The sequence below is a fragment of the Heteronotia binoei genome, chromosome 1 (genome assembly GCF_032191835.1).
Source record: "Heteronotia binoei isolate CCM8104 ecotype False Entrance Well chromosome 1, APGP_CSIRO_Hbin_v1, whole genome shotgun sequence".
Taxonomy (NCBI): domain Eukaryota; kingdom Metazoa; phylum Chordata; class Lepidosauria; order Squamata; family Gekkonidae; genus Heteronotia; species Heteronotia binoei.
Window position 1 is genome coordinate 181433405 of NC_083223.1, and position 18189 is coordinate 181451593.

The 18189-nt window shown below is 44.5% G+C and overlaps 2 protein-coding genes across 2 annotated transcripts in view; one reads left to right on the forward strand and one right to left on the reverse strand.

Annotated features, from left to right (window-relative positions):
* The window catches only part of GLO1 (glyoxalase I), a 295016-nt gene that overhangs the window by 243965 nt on the left and 32862 nt on the right, over positions 1 to 18189 (reverse strand). The window lies entirely within an intron of this gene.
* DNAH8 (dynein axonemal heavy chain 8) overlaps positions 1 to 18189 on the forward strand; it is a 329757-nt gene that overhangs the window by 213242 nt on the left and 98326 nt on the right. The window contains exons 59-62 of the mRNA XM_060243601.1: positions 6986 to 7108; positions 10191 to 10321; positions 12238 to 12391; positions 14457 to 14621. Coding sequence (XP_060099584.1) covers positions 6986 to 7108; positions 10191 to 10321; positions 12238 to 12391; positions 14457 to 14621 — 573 coding nt within the window. The remainder of the gene's footprint in view (positions 1 to 6985; positions 7109 to 10190; positions 10322 to 12237; positions 12392 to 14456; positions 14622 to 18189) is intronic.

Consider the following 18189-nt stretch of genomic DNA (forward strand, 5'->3'; position numbering starts at 1 on the left):
TGTTTGGTTTGCATTGGGTAGTTCAAACACCTTCCCAAAAAGTTTGCTGCTGCTCATTGGTCATATATCAACTCACAGTTGATCCATGGATCAGCTGGGAGTTAGGATCTGATCTCCCCCAACTGCAGACTGAAAGCTTGGACTGCAAAGAACAGGAGTGATTTCCTTCTTTTCTCTATAGCCCAGGCTGACAGCTTAGGATGGAAAAAAGAGAAGGGTAATTAGCTGGGCTATTGATCATGCATGCCCCCCACCCACAAATGTGCTGCATTTTAGCAAATCTGGGAGACAGTGAAGTTTCCAGGATGCAAGATCAAAAGAACCCAACTTCCAGCTGACTAGCTGGCAATAGGCTTCTGATTAGGGATGGGCACGGGATGCAAAAATGGTGGTTCATTTTGTTTGGTGGTTCATTGGTTTGCCTGATTTGGTAGTTCAGTTTGTTTCATAGGTTTTCTGTTGCCCCCCCCCCCCCAAGGATGGAATAACGAGACAGACACCAAGTGATTGGAATAAAATTGGGCCACTTTATTAATTAACCTCACAAACAGCAAGGGTACTCCACCAGCGGCCTGGCCAGGGCTAGGGGTCACCACAACCGCTCCCTTGCCATAACGGGTGAGAGACCCAGCCCCCCAGCCAGAGCTGAGCGCCACAGCTCTCTCCGGGCAGGCCCAGCAGGGAGGCCCACACCAGAGGGCCCAAACCTAGATGCACGTCTTGCCAGAAAGCACCCTCTAGCCGAGTCTCCCGGCAGTCTGCAATCTCCACCCAGGTCTTCAAACCCCAGGGTTGATCATGCCAGACCCCAAATTCCCCAAAAGGGGGATGCTTCACAGTCCCCCCCCCCCCGGCCACATAGTGCCCTAAACCCAAAAAACCTGCCACTACTAAGGCCAAGTCTCTACTTAGGGCTTAGCGCCCACCGGGAGGCCCAAAGCCACCCGCAACCCTTGCTGCAAATCTCTCAGGAAAAGCATATTACTCTTTTCCGAGAGATGGACCCCATCCCCTCTGTAGAGGTCAAGATATCTCACCAGAATATTCGGATGGGGCAGATAGTGGCCCAACCCTTTCTCGAGCAGCTTTTTAAGCTCCCTATTAACCTTGTACCTGGCCCTTTCTACTGCTGCGGGGTCCAAAGCACAACGCCATACCAGGCGGGGCAGCATGGCTGACCACACTATGATGGTCCCTGGCCATTGCTCCTGAATGTGCAAAAAATCATCACGGGCCTGCCAAATTAAGGCCTTGCCCTTCAGTAACCCCAGATCATTACCTCCCAGGTGAACTATTAAGACCTGAGGAGGAGGACCCACTCTATCACAAAACAGTAAAGGCAGCAAGCCCAACCACTGAAGGCCACGGCGCCCCTGCCACTCAATAACAGCGTGCTGGCTGAGTCCCAGCTGAGAGCCCACCGCAGTTCTCCGTGCTTGCAGAGCGGCACAAAACATGTGGCTATGGCTGCAGATGAGAACTCGGCTCCAGCTCTTCTGGCCAGGAACAACAGCATCTAGAAAGAAAAAAATAGTTAAACACCAACCGAACAGAACACTCCCTGAAACCCAACTCATTCATGGCCTAAGCAAAGGCCGCACATAGGCCTTATAGGCCGATGAACGCCAACGCCCCAACCTCTGAATAGAAGTGGAAGGATACCCCATTGCAGCGGCAGTTGAGGCTGCCCCGATTCTAAAGGAATGGGTCCCAAACCGCACCCCTGACAGCCCCAACTCACCCAAAGCCTGAGACGTCACAGCCCAAAATTGGTGCTTCGTCAAAGGGGCACCCTCAGAATGAATAAACAAAAACCCATCCTGACTACCCCGGACTGCCAAGTAAGCAGCCAAAGCTGACACGGGGCACAAATCAAGCTCAGAGCAACTACCCAGCTCCAACACAGTACCCTGCTGCAACTGATCCGTCTTAGAACGACGGACGATAATGAATGCCTTACCCCTGACATCCGCAAATCCCTCAACCGCAACACCCTACCAGAAACATCGTTCCTGGATTGGGCCACCAAGTCGCTCACCCTAAGCGCCCCAAAGAAAGCCAACAAGGACACGGCATGAAACAAGCATGCCTCGAATAATGAGGAACACACCCCATCCCACACCCTCTTCAAGCCACGCAGAATCAATGGCGACACCGGATTCCACGTATCAAACCTAGGCCCAGTCTCCCTAGACCAGCCCTCCAGCATCTTTCAAATACGAAAATCTGCTGTATCCTCCCTATAACCTAGCGCCTTGCTGGCAAAAGCCAGCTCCGACAGGCGCCTCCTAATAGAATGCACCGCTAACCCCTTACCTCGCAGCGACACACAGTAATGGAGCAAATGCTCCACCGGGAGCGGCCAAACCCTGCCATACCCTACCTCTGCCCAAAAGTCCTCAAACTGCCACACAGCCCGTTCATAAGACTTCTGAGTATTAGGCACAATGTCTAGACCTATCGCTCTGCCCGCCTCGGCTCTCCAATCAGCCATAGCTCCTGGGGCATTGCAACCGGCTCTCTGTCGGCCTCCAGGGCCAGCTGATGAAACCTCTCCATCTGTTTACGAGATAGAGCATCAGCCACCCCATTACTCACATCCGGAACATGCCTGGCTAAAAACAAAATGTTAAGCCGCAAACAGCGCAGAGTGAAGGCCCTCACCAACTGCATAACCCGCCCGGATTTGGATGTAAGGGAATTAATGACGTGGACAACCGCCATATTATTACACCAAAAATGCACCGTGTGATTGGCCATATCCTTCCCCCACAGCCAAACCGCGACTAAAATGGAAAAGAACTCAAGAAACGTAAGGTCTCGGTTCACACCCATCAGCACCCAGGAGTCAGGCCAACTATCCGCGCACCAGTGCCCACGAAAGTAGACCCCAAAACCTAACGATCCCGCAGCATCAGACATGACCTGGAGCTCAGCTTCAAGCCTCAAATCGTCCCGACAAAAAGAGACTCCGTTAAAGGACTCCAAAAATTCCTGCCAAACTTCCAAATCATCCCTCATGCTGCGTGTGACCCTAGCTCTGTGCTGAGGCAAGCGTAATCCTGCCATAGCATCGCACAGCCTTCTAAGAAAAGCCCTACCAGGAGCAACCACCTTGCAAGCAAAGTTGAGGTGCCCAACCAGCTGCTGCAACTCCAACAATGTAACTTTCCTCTTAAGAAGAAAGGTAGAAATCCTAGCCCTTAGCTCAACTATTTTCTGAAGGGGCACCCTCGACAACTGCTCAACAGTGTTGATCTCTTTGGAAAAGGCAAGTGGTGAATCAAATGAAATTCACCAGGCGTCTTCCTGGGTACCACCCCTAGAGGAGAAACTCTAAGAGTACTCACTGGAGGACATGAAAAGGGACCCAACACCCTCCCTTCACCTAGCTCCTTAGCAATTTTATCTCTAACTACATGCTCTAAACCCAGCACAGACTTAAGGTTACCTGAAAGAAATGGAACTCTAGGCCCATGAAACAGGATCATAAAACCAAACCTAAAACCATCCAACAAATACAAACTATCGGCCCTTCTGGGATACTCTGCCAGCCACTGTTCAAGAGGCCCCACCCTTATCAAGCTGGGGCCCTTTTTTAGCTGGAAAGGCTCCTCCACCTCACCCTGGCTTTTTCGGGTTCTTACGTCCCCTGGCTCTGGGGCAGCTGTCAAAGGAATGTGAGCCCCCGCACAAGGGGCATTTGTGCCTAAACTGGCACGCTTTCCTGTTGCAAACCCCGAGGGAACCGAACTCCCAGCAGAGCAGGCGGGGTTGAACCGCCTGCCCCACAGCGCCGTGGGAAGAGCCTGATGAAGCCGACACAGTGGAGGAGGACCTATTTACCAAATGACTGCTGTCGGAGCGGTCACCCAGGTTAGGCCTGGCAGGGGACATAACCTGCAGTCATAGCTGCTGGTGGATCCTGTCCCACGGAAGAGACGGATAAAGGTCAGCCTCATCCGAAACTCTTCATCATACTGTAGCCACCCTGGGCCTCTAAAGGCCGTATAGCCCTTATATATAATATCTAAATACTGAAAAAGGGCTGCAGCCCTCCAAGGCTGGGCCTGGGCGATCACCCCTGCATACATACAGAACCCTGGAAGCCAATTGGCCCAGGTTCTGTCCACTTTATGCTTCTTCAATTTTTCCTTCTCTTTTTCGTCTAAATCCTCCTTATCTTTTTTCTCCAATTCCCTAAAGAGCAAGGAAAATGTATCTACATACTCCCCTTTTAATATTTTCTCACGCGTTGCGGGGAGCAGGTGGTCACCCAACAGTAGAGCAACATCTCCAAAGGGCAAAGAAGCAAAAGGCACCATCCCATAAAGGGAAGGTGCCCCACTGAAGGGGCTAGCCATACCCAATTGACCAGCACCCGCACAAGCCCCTCAAGGCCCCCCTTGCCCACTAATCCCAGGCCAGGTAACAGGGAACCCAAACCCAGAGGCAGAAGGCATGCCTGAATTAGACGAGGGGCACCCTTGTCCAGCCAATAAGGTGGGGCCACAAGGACCCCATGGCCAAGCCTGACCACTACCCACCTGTAAATTTCCAGCCAACTTACCAGCCCATCCAGAAGGAACAACCGCCATCCCCAGACCAAACGCTCCTGCAGCCGCTGCCGCATCCGCCCCACTGGACCCAGCATCCATAGATGTACCAGCAGACCTGCCCTCAAGGAGAGAAAGCTTAGTTAAAATGTTGGCTTGGCGACCCCTTCTGGATGTCCCAGGACCGTCTAGCCCCCCAGGACAAGGCAGACCTGACGCTTGCTCCAGAGCCCTCAGTCTGCTCATAATACTAGCCTCCACCACCCCATCACCCTCCTCATCAGACAAAGATGCAGGAGGAGGAGGTCTCTTAGGCGATGCCCTAGGTGCCTTGGGCGCCTGCTTCTTGCCCTTAGACTTCCCAGACCCCTTACCACCAGCCATGATTACAACACAAAAACTCTTAAATAACTTTACATAAACCCTTCTGATGGATGAGCCCCAAAATGGCCGATGCCTTGTTGCCGGGCAAATTGGAGTCTAAAATGGCCAACAGCCCTGTTACCCGGCAAAACTGAAACCTAAAATGGCCACTGCCACCCCCACTGTTGAATAAGCCCAAGATGGCTGACAGACCTATTGCCGGGAAAATGGTGCCTAAAATGGCCGCCGCCGCCCCCTCAATTGACAGGACCCAAGATGGCCACCCGCCCTATCACTTGGCAGAAAATATAGGCCGCAATGTCTGCCCACCAGTCTCTAACTGAAGCACCAGGCCGCACCCTGAAGGGGCTGCTTAAAGGGCCACAAACAGTTCCCCCAACCAGCAAAAGAATGCAAGGCTGGGTCAACCTCGAGGCAGCTACCTAGAAAACCCAGCTTTCACCGGGGATCTAACTCAGGTTGTGAGCAGAGCTTAGGACTGCTGTACTGCAGCCCTAACACTCTGCACCACAGGGCTACCCCAAATGTAATAGGCACACTCCAGGCACCCAGGGAAACACCCCCAAATGCCCTCCACCAGATCCCACCCCCAGGACTCCAACACTGCACACGATCAGCCCGCCATCTACCAGCACAGCCCCCCAACACTTCAGAAGCCTGCACCTGACCACCCCCTCCAAAAAAACAGAAGGACTCAGCCAAGACGCCAGCAGAGCGATTCAGCGACGAACGCTAAACACAAGCTCCGCCGCTGCCTGAGGCAACCGCACGCCGACAATGAAAAATCCTCCAGACGCAAGCCTGTCCCGCTAGCCAACCGCGGAGCCTTCAAAGGACATCCAAACTGAAGCCTTGCCCGACGCAGACTGAGAGGAGCGCAGGTCTGGCTGTCAATCAGCCAGACCTCGCCCTCCAGCCTGCGCGCCTAAACGGGCACCCTCTGTCTCTCCCCTCCGGGGAGGCAAACTCGTGCCTCTGTAGCCCAGCCGCTGCACAGCGGGCTGCAGGCACATGAATCTTTTTAACAGATCGTGGTTAGTTGGTTCATTTGGTTCAAGAGGGCAAGAAAGTGCCAGTGTGCCACAATATGCCTGGTGTGTTGATGTCACCTGGAAGTGCAATTATCATGCCTGGCAAGTTTGCTGGGGCAATGTGCCTGGTGCTGTAACATCATCGTGCCAGGCACATTGCAGCATGTGAGGCACATCCCCCACCAATAAGAGCACAGACAGACTGCCGAAAAAACAAGCTGCTTCAGTTTGTGAGTCATGCTTAGCGTGAGTATCCAAACTGATTCAGAACGAACCACAAATCAGCTATTTTAGGCATGAATCACGATTTGTACTTCTATTTTGTGTCCATCTTTACTCCTGATTCCTCCCTCTGGGAACAGAGCAAACTGTCTCCCAGAAGGAGGTAAGTAGCCAGCTCCCAGCTGATCTGTTATTAGCTAGGAGCCAGCTTCTGATGACTACTGGTAGCCTGTTCCTATCAATAGGTACAAACAGGCTGCAAACAGCCTGTTGATTAATTGGCTATCTGATCAGTCCTGGGAAATAGGAAGTGAGATGAATTAGCAGATGTTTGAGCATCCCTAGTTGAGACATAACTGCATAATTAGAAATATCTTGCATTTGTTGTATGACATGTGGAGGGTTAGAATTTGTTCAAAATGGGGTGGGGTAGTGGCAGCCAGTAGAACAAGCAAGAAAGCAAGCATAACATTCAAAATGGCTACTGTGTATCGATGCCAAGAATATGTTGCAGTGCTAGAGAAAGAGAATAAGGTGTATGTGATCTAAATATAATGTCCTACAATTTGGTGCAGTGTTGCTAGGGAAGGAAATTTCTTTGGCTTCAGAATGATACATTTCTAAGGTAGAATCTGTGAACAGAATAACTCTGTATAAAAAATGTATGAGACATTTTCTTTTTGGTGGCATACTATGCCAAAAATGTATGATTATTTCCATTTCTATTTTTAAACTTTGGTATTTATTTATTGAATACAGTGTGTTATTTCTCCTTGTATTCTTTCCCTTTAGATCCCAAGCTTTGAATTTTTATGTGAAAAATTGCAGTTTTACCAGAAACAATACAATGAAGCTGTTAGAGGATCATTCCTTGATTTGGTGTTTTTCAAAGATGCAATAACACATCTTGTTAAGGTTTGTACTTTTATATTAATCTTCATTTCCAATTGTATACGACTGAAACTACTTTCTGTAGATGAATTTTGGAAGGAAATAATAGGTTCACGAAATAGGCATCTAAAGTCTCCATTTTCTGTTAGATATGTTTTCTAGTCTAAAGTGGATTGGAATCATATTTTAACTGCTTTATCAAAATTAGGATTTATACTGCACTTTAAGTAAAGTCAGAATTTGAGAAATTAACAGGGTTGATAGCAGTCAGTACTGGAATGGGAAACTACCAAGGAAGACTGGGATCGCTATGCAGAGGAAGGCAGTGGCAAACCACTTCGGTTCATCCCTTGCATTGAACACTGTATTATTAGGGTCAGTTGTGACTCTGCAGCAGTAACTACTGTATCACTAACTTTTTCTAGCTGAGTTTGCAAGCTAACTGTCAGTGAACTCCGCTCAAAGTTACTTTAATCTTGGACAGTTAATTGAAACTGTTACAGAAAAGTTAGATTAATTGCTTTTTAATAAAATTTTTAGAGTTGAGATTGGCCTTATCTTGCTATATCATATGTAGCTCCTATGTATTTGCTGATTAGATCATTTACATTTGTGTTGATTATCTCATATTTAGTCAAAAACCAATCACTTATCTGGATAATAATCACATTATAATGGTAGAACAGATTTAGAAAAGATAAGATAGATATTTGTCTATAATTGTTTTCTATATTTTCTATAATTTTCTATCATTATAACATAAGAACATAAGAGAAGCCATGTTGGATCAGGCCAATGGCCCATCCAGTCCAACACTCTGTGTCACACAGTGGCAAAACATTTTATATATACACACACACTGTGGCTAATAGCCACTGATGGACCTGTGCTCCATATTTTTATCTAAACCCCTCTTGAAGGTGGCTATGCTTGTGGCCGCCACCACCTCCTGGGGCAGTGAATTCCACATGTTAATCACCCTTTGGGTGAAGAAGTACTTCCTTTTATCTGTTTTAACCTGTCTGCTCAGCAATTTCATCGAATGCCCACGAGTTCTTGTATTGTGAGAAAGGGAGAAAAGTACTTCTTTCTCTACTTTCTCCATACCATGCAGTATCTTGTAAACCTCTATCATGTCACCCCGCAGTCGACGTTTCTCCAAGCAAGTCAAATCCTCAACCCACACTGCCTCCCTTCCAATTTCCTCTTCCCTTCCAATTTCCTCCAAGTGTAAAGCAATCTGTATTAATTTACCTTGCTGGTACTGAGAGGCCTTGAGGCACAAGCTCCCCAGTGCCCTGAGTCTGCCCCCCAGCATGTTCTTGGAGGTGCAGTAAAAGAGAGGAGTGGTATGCTAGGGCATGTTTGGACTATGGATAAACTACATGTGGTGCCTTTGTCTCCTTGCCATCCTATGGCTGATTCCGCACTCACCTTGGTCCAGGGTAGGCTTCCGTTTCTGTGTGGAACAAACTGGCAATTTCACACCAGTTGCTCCGTGCTGCCATTTTGTGCGGGGCAAACCCGCAATTTGCCCCACCGCAGTGAAAACCTGTTTTTTCAGATTTACACTGTATTTATTTATGATTTATATCCCGCCCTTCCCACCAAATCATGGGTTTGCCCCGCACAAAATGGCAGCGCAGAGCAACTGGTGCAAAATTGCCAGCTTGCTCCACATGGAAACGGAAGCCCACCCTGGACCAAGGTGAATTCGGAATCAGCCTATATCTGTTACCCTTCCTGATAGTCAATATGAGAAGGGCATGGGGCTCCTGTCTGCTCTTGCATAAGCTCCATCCTCCCTCGCCCAAATCTATTACAAAGAAAGCAGCATCTTACTATTGGACTCATCCTTCTCCTACTGTGGCAATTTGCACTCCTTCTCCAGCCTCTCTGAATCATGGATTCAGCAGCTGCCTTCTCTGGATGGAAGTGTCAGAGGAAGACTTGGTGAGATTCCTGGGTCTTTTTGATAAGCCCCTTGGGCTTTTTGATAATCCCCAATAGCAGTGAGAAAAAAAGAATACAACAGAAACTTGACTTGCTTTTTAAACTATTAATATGCTCTAATATGAATAAATAATATGAATAAATAATGCTAGGAACTTTGATAATTATAGCGTTTATTTTTACAGTAATTGTATGGTTAATTTTTACATGCTTACTTAATAAAGAGAGCGGTAAAGATTTCTATAGTTTTTCAGTCTGCTTTGTTGTTTATCATTCGAAGAACTGAACTCACCCTTATTTGTATTAGTAAATTTAAAGGTTGATGATCATTCTTCAGTAGACAAATCCTGGAATTCTCTGCTGCTAAATGGTTTGCATAGGCAAAGCCTTTTGAAATTGTCTAGTCCAGATTCTCTAATTGGATGTGGGAGTGGAACCTCTAGTTACAACTTGATAGCACATTGTGTTTCTTCTTGATTACACAGATTTTATGGATAGAACATAATGACTGATTAGTGTTGTTAGTAAAGGGCTTACTGGTCTGATTTGTGCTTTTGGAAACACATAGCAAAATAATCTTCTATTATATATAAATTGAAGTCAGTTTTTTAAATTACGCTTTTGAGATTATACTTGAGATTTTGTTTTGTGGTTAATAAAACTTCACTAAAGTCATATAGCAAAACTATGTGTCTTTATTACTGTGGCTTTCTAATGCTGCAGGTTAATGCTTTTCTAAAAACATTGTTTGAGCAAAAGATGACAGCCTCCTGTGCCAGAATCACATGTCATGCCATAGATATAGCAGCAGTAGTCAATGTTTTTAATATGGGAAAGAGTTACCGGCTTCAATCATACATCCTAAATAATGCAGTTTCAATCCATTTTCAATGCACTTTCAAATTGATTTTGCCAGTTCACACAGTAAAATCCAGTTGGAAAGTGCACTGAAAGTGGATCGAAACTGCATTATTTAGAATGTGTGATTGCAGCCACTGAGTAATATATATTTTAGATTGCTTTTTGTAACATCTTAAAGGTATTTATTCAAATGTGGTTTGTGGTAATTATTTAATAAACTGTTGTTTAACTAATGTTTTAACCCTATATAACTATATTGGTACACCACTGTCTTCTTTTCTTTGTAATTTAGATTTCACGAATAATTCGTACAGCATGTGGAAATGCTTTACTTGTAGGCGTTGGTGGGTCTGGAAAACAGAGTCTTTCAAGGCTGGCCTCTTTTATAGCTGGATACAAAATATTTCAGATAACTTTAACTAGGTGAGAATAATTTTCAACAAGTTTTATCATTGTTTTCTCTGCAAAGCTAAAAGCTGCTGCTATGTTCCCCAGAGCGCACTGCTATCAAGTTCTCAAAATCTTTTGGTTGTCCCTGAGCAAAAGGAGGCTAGGCGCAACTCCACCAGAGCAGGAGCCTTCTCTGTTGTGGCCTTAATACTATGGAACACCACATCTGGATCCATTGCGCTTTTATTACTAACTGCCTAAGATCTGTGTGCATGAGAAAGAAAATATTACATGATCCACCTGAAGTAGCACCATTGCCGTTTATCTGATTTTTATTGTTTTAATATTGCTTTGTTTACTGTCTATTTTATGCTGTTAGCCACCTTCAGTCTGTACAGAATGGGCAGGATATAAATATAACGTAAATAAAATAAATAAAAATAAATAAATGTATGAAGACTCAACATCATAGTTCCATCTTGCAAAACAAATTAAATACAGACCTAACCTGTTTATCAATAGGAAGATGGCACATGCCATGATACATTTAATCCTTTACTTTAAATTAGGAACATTTTTGTGTTAATTGAATTTAGCATTTAAGCACATTTGCTAGCAGTTGATTGAAGCATAGAGTTTTATTCTTCACCTGCTTAACTAATAGTGATGCCATCCTTCAGCAGAATAAAAGAGCCTCAGAGGAAGACTTCTTGCATCTGAAGAGCATGCTGCTATTAATTGAACAAAGAATTTTTACTTGTGAGAAGGGATGGCCACAAACCAGTTCATGAGCCAGAATTCAGCACAAATTTCCCAAACATTTACCAGACTTTTGTCCAGTTGGTTCAGCTGTTCAGGACCATTTAAATCTAACAGCTGTGTGGCATAGGGCCCACAGCTAAGCTAAACCTAATTTCAACCTAACAACAGAGAGGCACGCCCACCCCACTGTCATGTTTAAATGGCCGCGAGCCATTTCACTGGTTGGTTTCACGCCTCCTGCACTTCGAAGCAGGGGGAAATGAAATATATGGGTTAAATAGCTGCCAGCCATTTAACCCTTTTCAGGTGATTTCCAAATTCACTGGACTGGATTGTTTTAGGTGGGGGTGTTTTGGCTCAATTCGGTTCATGGGTGACCCCAAACCAGATTTTTTGGTTCTTGCCCATCCATACTTGTGAGCTGGTTCATGCCCATTCCTAATATCAGACTCCCTCTTTTTAGAAGGGTAAAGCTGGCATCAGTGTGGCTAAGGCAGGGGTGTCAAACATGTGGCTCATAGACCAGATCCGTCCCCTAAAGTTCTCAGATCCATCCTGTGAGCAACTGGCTGTCTCCTGCTTCCTTCCCCAAGGCTGTTGTTGCTGTTGTCACAAAGCAACTCACTTTTATTCAGCTTCCTTTCATGCTTCCTCAAGACTTGATATTTTTCTCTTACACACATACTCTCACAGTTGCTGCTTCCTGTTTGCACAGGAGAGATACAAAGTCAAGCTCGCTTCTCTCCATTGGTTGAGCTCTCCTGCTTTGGGAGGAATGGGGCAAGAAAGAGAAAGAGAAGGCAACGAGTTTTTTTGTCCTTTAAGACCAGCACGGTTTTATTTCAGCTATGAGCCTTTGTGTGCATGCACACTTCTTTTTCAGAGAGAGGGGGAAAAGATTTTTCTAGCAAGCACAATTTATATTGAGATCATTATGCTCTGCTGTTTTCTTTTGAGACTTGATCTCTGTCACATGTTAAAAAGAAGGGGTGCATTGGAATAAGGGGTGCTCATTTTAAATTACACCTACATTTCTGTTTAGTTTGCAGCTAATCAGCATGGTACAAAAGAACAGCTCATGCTGAATTAGATGCTAATTTATTTTTCCCATTGATTTCACTGGCATAGTTTATCTTAGAAGTATTATGTGGGTAATATCAAGATTATTTTTTTCCCCTTCCTCCCAGATCTTACAACGTGTCAAATCTCACAGATGATCTAAAGCTTTTATATAGAGTTGCTGGTGGTGAAGGAAAAGGAATCACCTTCATTTTCACAGATAATGAAATAAAAGATGAGGCATTTCTTGAATATCTTAACAATCTGCTTTCTTCTGGAGAGGTTAGGGTTTCATATCAATGCACTTGATATTGTATTTATTTCATTGTTGTAATTATTGGATTTTTAGCTATCTGTAACCCAAAGACCTGCAACAAGTTACAGTACGTGTACTGTGTTGTACAGTAAAAAGAAGGGAAAGGAAAGGTCCCCTGTGCAAGCACCAGTCATTTCCGACTCTGGGGTGATGTTGCTTTCACAACATTTTCACGGCAGACTTTTTACAGGGTGGTTTGCCATTGCCTTCCCCAGTCATCTACACTTCCCCCCCAGCAAGCTGGGTACTCATTTTACCGACCTCGGAAGGATGGAAGGCTGAGTCAACCTCGAGCTAGCTACCTGAAAACCCAGTTTTCACCATGGATCGAACTCAGGTCATGAGCAGAGCTTAGGACTGCAGTACTGCAGCTTTAACACTCTGCCCATGGGACAACACAATGTATAATTTGAAGATAATTTCCAATAGAAATTCTTAGGTGTTCTTCACTAATGATTTTTTATTAATATATTGGAGGGACAAATTTTGGCCACTGATGATCAGAATATTGGTATATTGTAAAGCAGTGTATTTTTGCAGGATTTGTGTGGAACATATAAAAGTATTGGTTCTGACCTTCATTGCATCAGAAATTGTGTGAAAGTTCAGCTCCCTCCCTTTGTGGCTCAGGAACTACCTTTGCCACTCTCTCTCGCTTTCTTTTTTTTTTCCTGAAAAGGAAGCTTTTGAATGGTATTTGAGAAGGCTGGGCTCCTCAACTGTTTAGGGGAAAGGAGCAAGAAAACTCTATAGGTTTGCTTCTCAGAAAATGGCACTTGTACCTTTGAGCTGCCCACTCATCCATTCCTGTATTTGGCAAGGTGGGATTAGCTGGTCACTTCAAGACCAATCAGGGAATTTTTTTTTGGACTCTTTCTGAAAAAGTGAATGGGCTCTTTTGTTGCCTGATTCACTTTGACATGTTCCATACTCATGTAAATAAACCTGGTTTATATTGGTTAAGCCCTGCCGGGTTTAGCTAGAACAGTTATGTGTTTTTGTTCAAGTTAGGAATATCTGGCAAGCAGCCTGAAACATCTTATGATGGGAAAGGCTTCCCAAACCAAACTTATAGCTTTACCAGTCTAAATTCTAGTGTTTGCCATAATGGGGAGGTGATGGAATAAGATGTCCTTTCAGCATGCCATTGTGTACAGCAAGGAAAAAATATGGTTGGATTGATGCCACTCTGTTGGCATTCCTTTGGCAGCCCAATAGATAGGTGCCTGCTGGAGTTTGGCCTGAACTTAGGCACAGATCAGTTTTTTCATAAAGCAGTCCCAGTAGAACCCATTTGCTTATGTTGACACCTTTATTTGTGCAAATATTTCAAAGGAAATCAAAGGGTAATAGGCATTGCCTTTGGGTGTTGCTCAAAGACCTCTTGGCTTAACCTCTTTGCATCTTACCACGCCACTATGCAAAGCCTGAAGCCTTCTTCAAACTTAAGTGGTTCTTTCTTCAGTAGAAGTGCCATTCCAGTCTGTGGAAGGCTCCTTAGGCTGGAGGAACTTTCTCCAACCTTAAGGTAGAATACTGCCCAATACGTTATTTTTAAGATTACTGCCTAACGTAATTTTATGAAAACATGTCCCAATTCAGTTAGGGCACTACACATGTGGAAAACTGGCTTCTGCATGTATATCCCTGACTGGCTGGATAATGAGAAACAGTAATATGCCTAGTGACTGAGTGTGCAGTTTTCCTCTCTGATCCCACTTTTCTTGGTGTGCAAATGGAACTCTTTTTTAAGAAGCTAAATTATTGAAAAATTAGCTCTAGCCTCCTCTCCACTCTGTTTTGTCTGTCGAACTCTTGATAGGCCTAATTTTAGATTTTAAAGAATGGTTCTGCATACACAACTCTGGCTGCTCCACACAGATTAAATAGAAGGTTTAATCTGGATGTGAATATCTGGTAACACAGATATACAGTTTATAAACATCCCTAACATAATATTGTAATGATATTAATACCTGTATTTTATTTCCTAATTTAATTGTTTCTGCCCATTTTAATTTTTTTCTTAAGATCTCCAATTTATTTCCTCGGGATGAACTGGATGAAATAACTCAAGCATTGATATCTGTAATGAAAAAAGAATTACCACGAGTTCCACCAACTTTTGATAATCTTTACGAATATTTTATCTCACGATCAAAGAAAAATCTTCATGTTGTTCTCTGCTTTTCTCCAGTGAGTTTCTTTTACAAATATCCTTAGGCAGATTTTCTCATGAAGAAATGTTTTCATTCAAGGTTTATGAGGAATCATAAAGGGTAAAAGGTACAAAATAGTGTTTTTATGAAAAAATACACTCTGGGGACAAGTAGTTAATATTGGTGAAGCTTACTCTAGAGGTACATCTTATGAGAGCTTTCCCACTAGCAGTTTTTTACAAGTCCGTTTGAATATGTGACTTATGAAACTGAGACATGCAGCCCAGTATTGGGCCTCTTGCATTCCGTTAGATGCTTCTTTTAAAGGGTGTATAAGATTACAGCCCTGCTCTTTAAAAAAAAAAAAAAATCCATTCCCACTTCATTTTGGCATATCACAAAACTCAGCAGAACTTTCTACAATAATTGCCAGAAGTACCTATATACAAGTGTAATTTATTTATGTATTTAACTATTTATTAGCTGCTTTTCCCCTTGCAGAACTGAAGGTAGCTTACTGTCAGGATCAGCCAGGTATCAGTCAAACTTCTTTGATTAAACCATAGATAAAGTTTATTAGTACTGAAAAACAAGAGCCGGTCAGTACATGACCAGCATTGCCAGGAATAAGAGTTAATGGATACAGTCCGGTAGATAGAGTACATTTGCGCTGATAAATTTTGGTGCCTGTCCCTCCCACCTGCAAGACATTCAAACATATTCCCACCATTCTCATCAGTTCAGTCCAAGATCATGATAGTTAGGAAGGTATCTGTGGAAGGGCCTAGATGCTAGTTGCCTTAGCAATGTGTTAGCTAAGCAAGCATGGGATATACAAGAGCTACTGTAGCTGCAAAAGTGAAAGCACAGATGTTCTCGTTTCCTCCTCCCAGCCCATCTCTTCCCACAACAGACAGCATTGATCTAACAAACAGCATTGATCATGGCAGCACTCCTGACACAATATAAGTAAAAATATTATAAAAACATAATAAAAACAATATGAATAGAAAACCATGATAAAAAGTCACAAGTTAAAAACTGTAGTTAGGACTGCCAATAAATAAAACCTAAATCAATTATATGTAGTTCTTAGTAACACACACACACAGAGAAGTAAAATAAACGAGGATGTTGTTTCTACATATAGTATTATTCTCTCTCAAAATATCTTTTAAGGTAAAGGGATGACACTATGACAGGAGGTGTACCAACACTGCTAAACTGTTGTAGCCCTTACCACTCTACACAGCCAAGCATTCTGGAATAAGTGTTAATTGCATCCTACTTTAAAACTGTTGCAACAAGGAACATTTGCTGTAGTTTCTAGTTAGTAGCTCCAAGCTGCAGCAGAATAAGTATTGGGTTCCAACTGATTGCTTCAGCCTTGATGGACGGCTCTGCAGTTGCTGGATCTTGTGTGATGTTGGATCATTGAAGGAATGTGGTAACAGATATGAGATGAGGAGCACAACTGCTTGGAAATCTTAGGCATCAGCCTGTCACTTCACTTGAACAAATGACTCAGAAAATAAAATAATTAATGCATTCCTCCTATTTATTCACATGGTGGTGAATGCATAAAATAATTTTGGAGATACATTTTCCCCAGAACGTTCAGATTAATGTTTCAGCAGGGAAAACAATTGCCTTTATTTAAAAACATAATTAAAACTGTAACCCACTAATAATACATTCGTTATATAAATATAGCTAATAAATAAATAAAATTAATACACTGCATAATTAATTTGTGGGATTTATTGCCATTAAAATACTGATGGCTGTAAGCTGAGATGAAAAGGTAGTTATATTCATGGGCTCATCAAGGTGATTAGCCATGATGGCTAATTGGAATCACAGAGATTAGAGTTAGTATATCTTTGATTTAGCCTTAGGTTGCCTGCCACAGTGGACAACATCCTGCCCCAGCTGCTGTGACCCCCATCCTCACTTGGTGGAGCAGTGGGAACAAAGTGGAAGGGAGGTGACATGATGCGACATGTGACATTACTTCTGGGTGAGAAATTCCTTGGGAGTTGCACAACACCATGATGTTGTTTTCCCCAGTTTCCACCACCCAAATGCTCCTGCTCCCCCATATGCTCCCAGATAGCAACTCTGCTCTGAATACCAGTTGTTGATGGTAGGGTGGCCATAATATCTGCAGGCCAGCCAGGGACACCTGGAGGGGGGAATGAATGTGTGTGCGCGTGCGCACGAAGCGCGTGTCGCCGCAAACAGGAAGTGACATCACTTCCGGTGATGTCATGCCACCGCCGGAAACAGGAAGTGACATCACTTCTACGCATTAAATATTATTTATTTAATACGTTGATTATACCTATATAAAGTTATAATAATATATAGTTACTATATACTGAAAAGCGAAAAAAGGAGAACATCTTTCCCGACTGACTACTACTACAAACAAGAGATGGCAAATCTCATTTCCAATTTTGGCACACTCCTTTTTTTCCATGGCAAATCTCACATTCAATATCCCGACTACCGAAGCTACTAAGCAGGACTATTCCCAACCTCCACAAGTGCATTTTCATCCCCTTTTTAAAATTATTTTAAGCGGCCCCAAAAGGACGGACACCACGAGAAGAGGACCTGTCCTCTCCAAAGGGGAACCAGCCAGCCATCTGGTGGTCCCCCTCCAAGCGACTCCTCCGATTCCCGCTTTCCCAGCAGCCGGCCCTCCATGGCTCGCTTACCCGCTGGGAGGTTTGCAATCCGTGGGGTGCAGCAGCGCCGTCGTCGCCTCCATGGGTGGCTGCAGCCGGGAGGGCAGGCGAGGCGAAGTTCCCTGCCGAATGGATCTGGATCCAATCCCGATGGGCGGCAGCCGAGGAGGAGCAGAGGCAACGGGAAAGGCAACCACCGTGCCGCGAAGGAGCCGATTTCTCCCGCGTCCTTCATTCACGCGGCTGGTGCTGCTGGAAGCTGGGAAGCCCGCGCCATCCTGGGCGTGCAGCGAGCGGCTGGCAGGCAGGCAGGCAGCAACAACGGAGAGGAGCCTCACCATTGGATCTATTTAAAAAAATTTAAAAAGCGGGATTTTGGCGAACCCGGGATTTGATTGGTCCCGGCTTAGTCAACCCGTGAGATGGGAATTTGGGGGCAGGGGCGGGGCTTTCCCGGGTGGGCGGGACGATCTGGCCACCCTAGTTGATGGTCAATAGCAGAGGGAGGCCTTGTGGTCTGTGGTGTGTTCCTTCTGGGTAATCTACAGAGCAATCCAAGGTAAATGTACTCATAATTCTGTTCAGGTCTGTTCTGTGGGGCTTACATCCAGGAAGGTTAGAGTCTAATGGCACCTTTAAGACCAACATTTTATTCTGGGTGTGAGCTTTTATGTTCCAAGCACACACAAAAGTTCACACTCTGGATAAAATGTTGTTGGTCTTAAAGGTTCCTCTGGACTCTCCCTTTGTTCTATTGCTTCAGGCCAACATGGCTACCCACCTGGATCTATCCAGGAAGGTATTCTTAAAATTACACTGCTAGTTGGCTACTGTGGGAATTAGATGAACCAAGGGTCTGGAATTCAGCTGGGCTCTTATGTTGTTACATTATGCATATTCAGTTTTTAAATC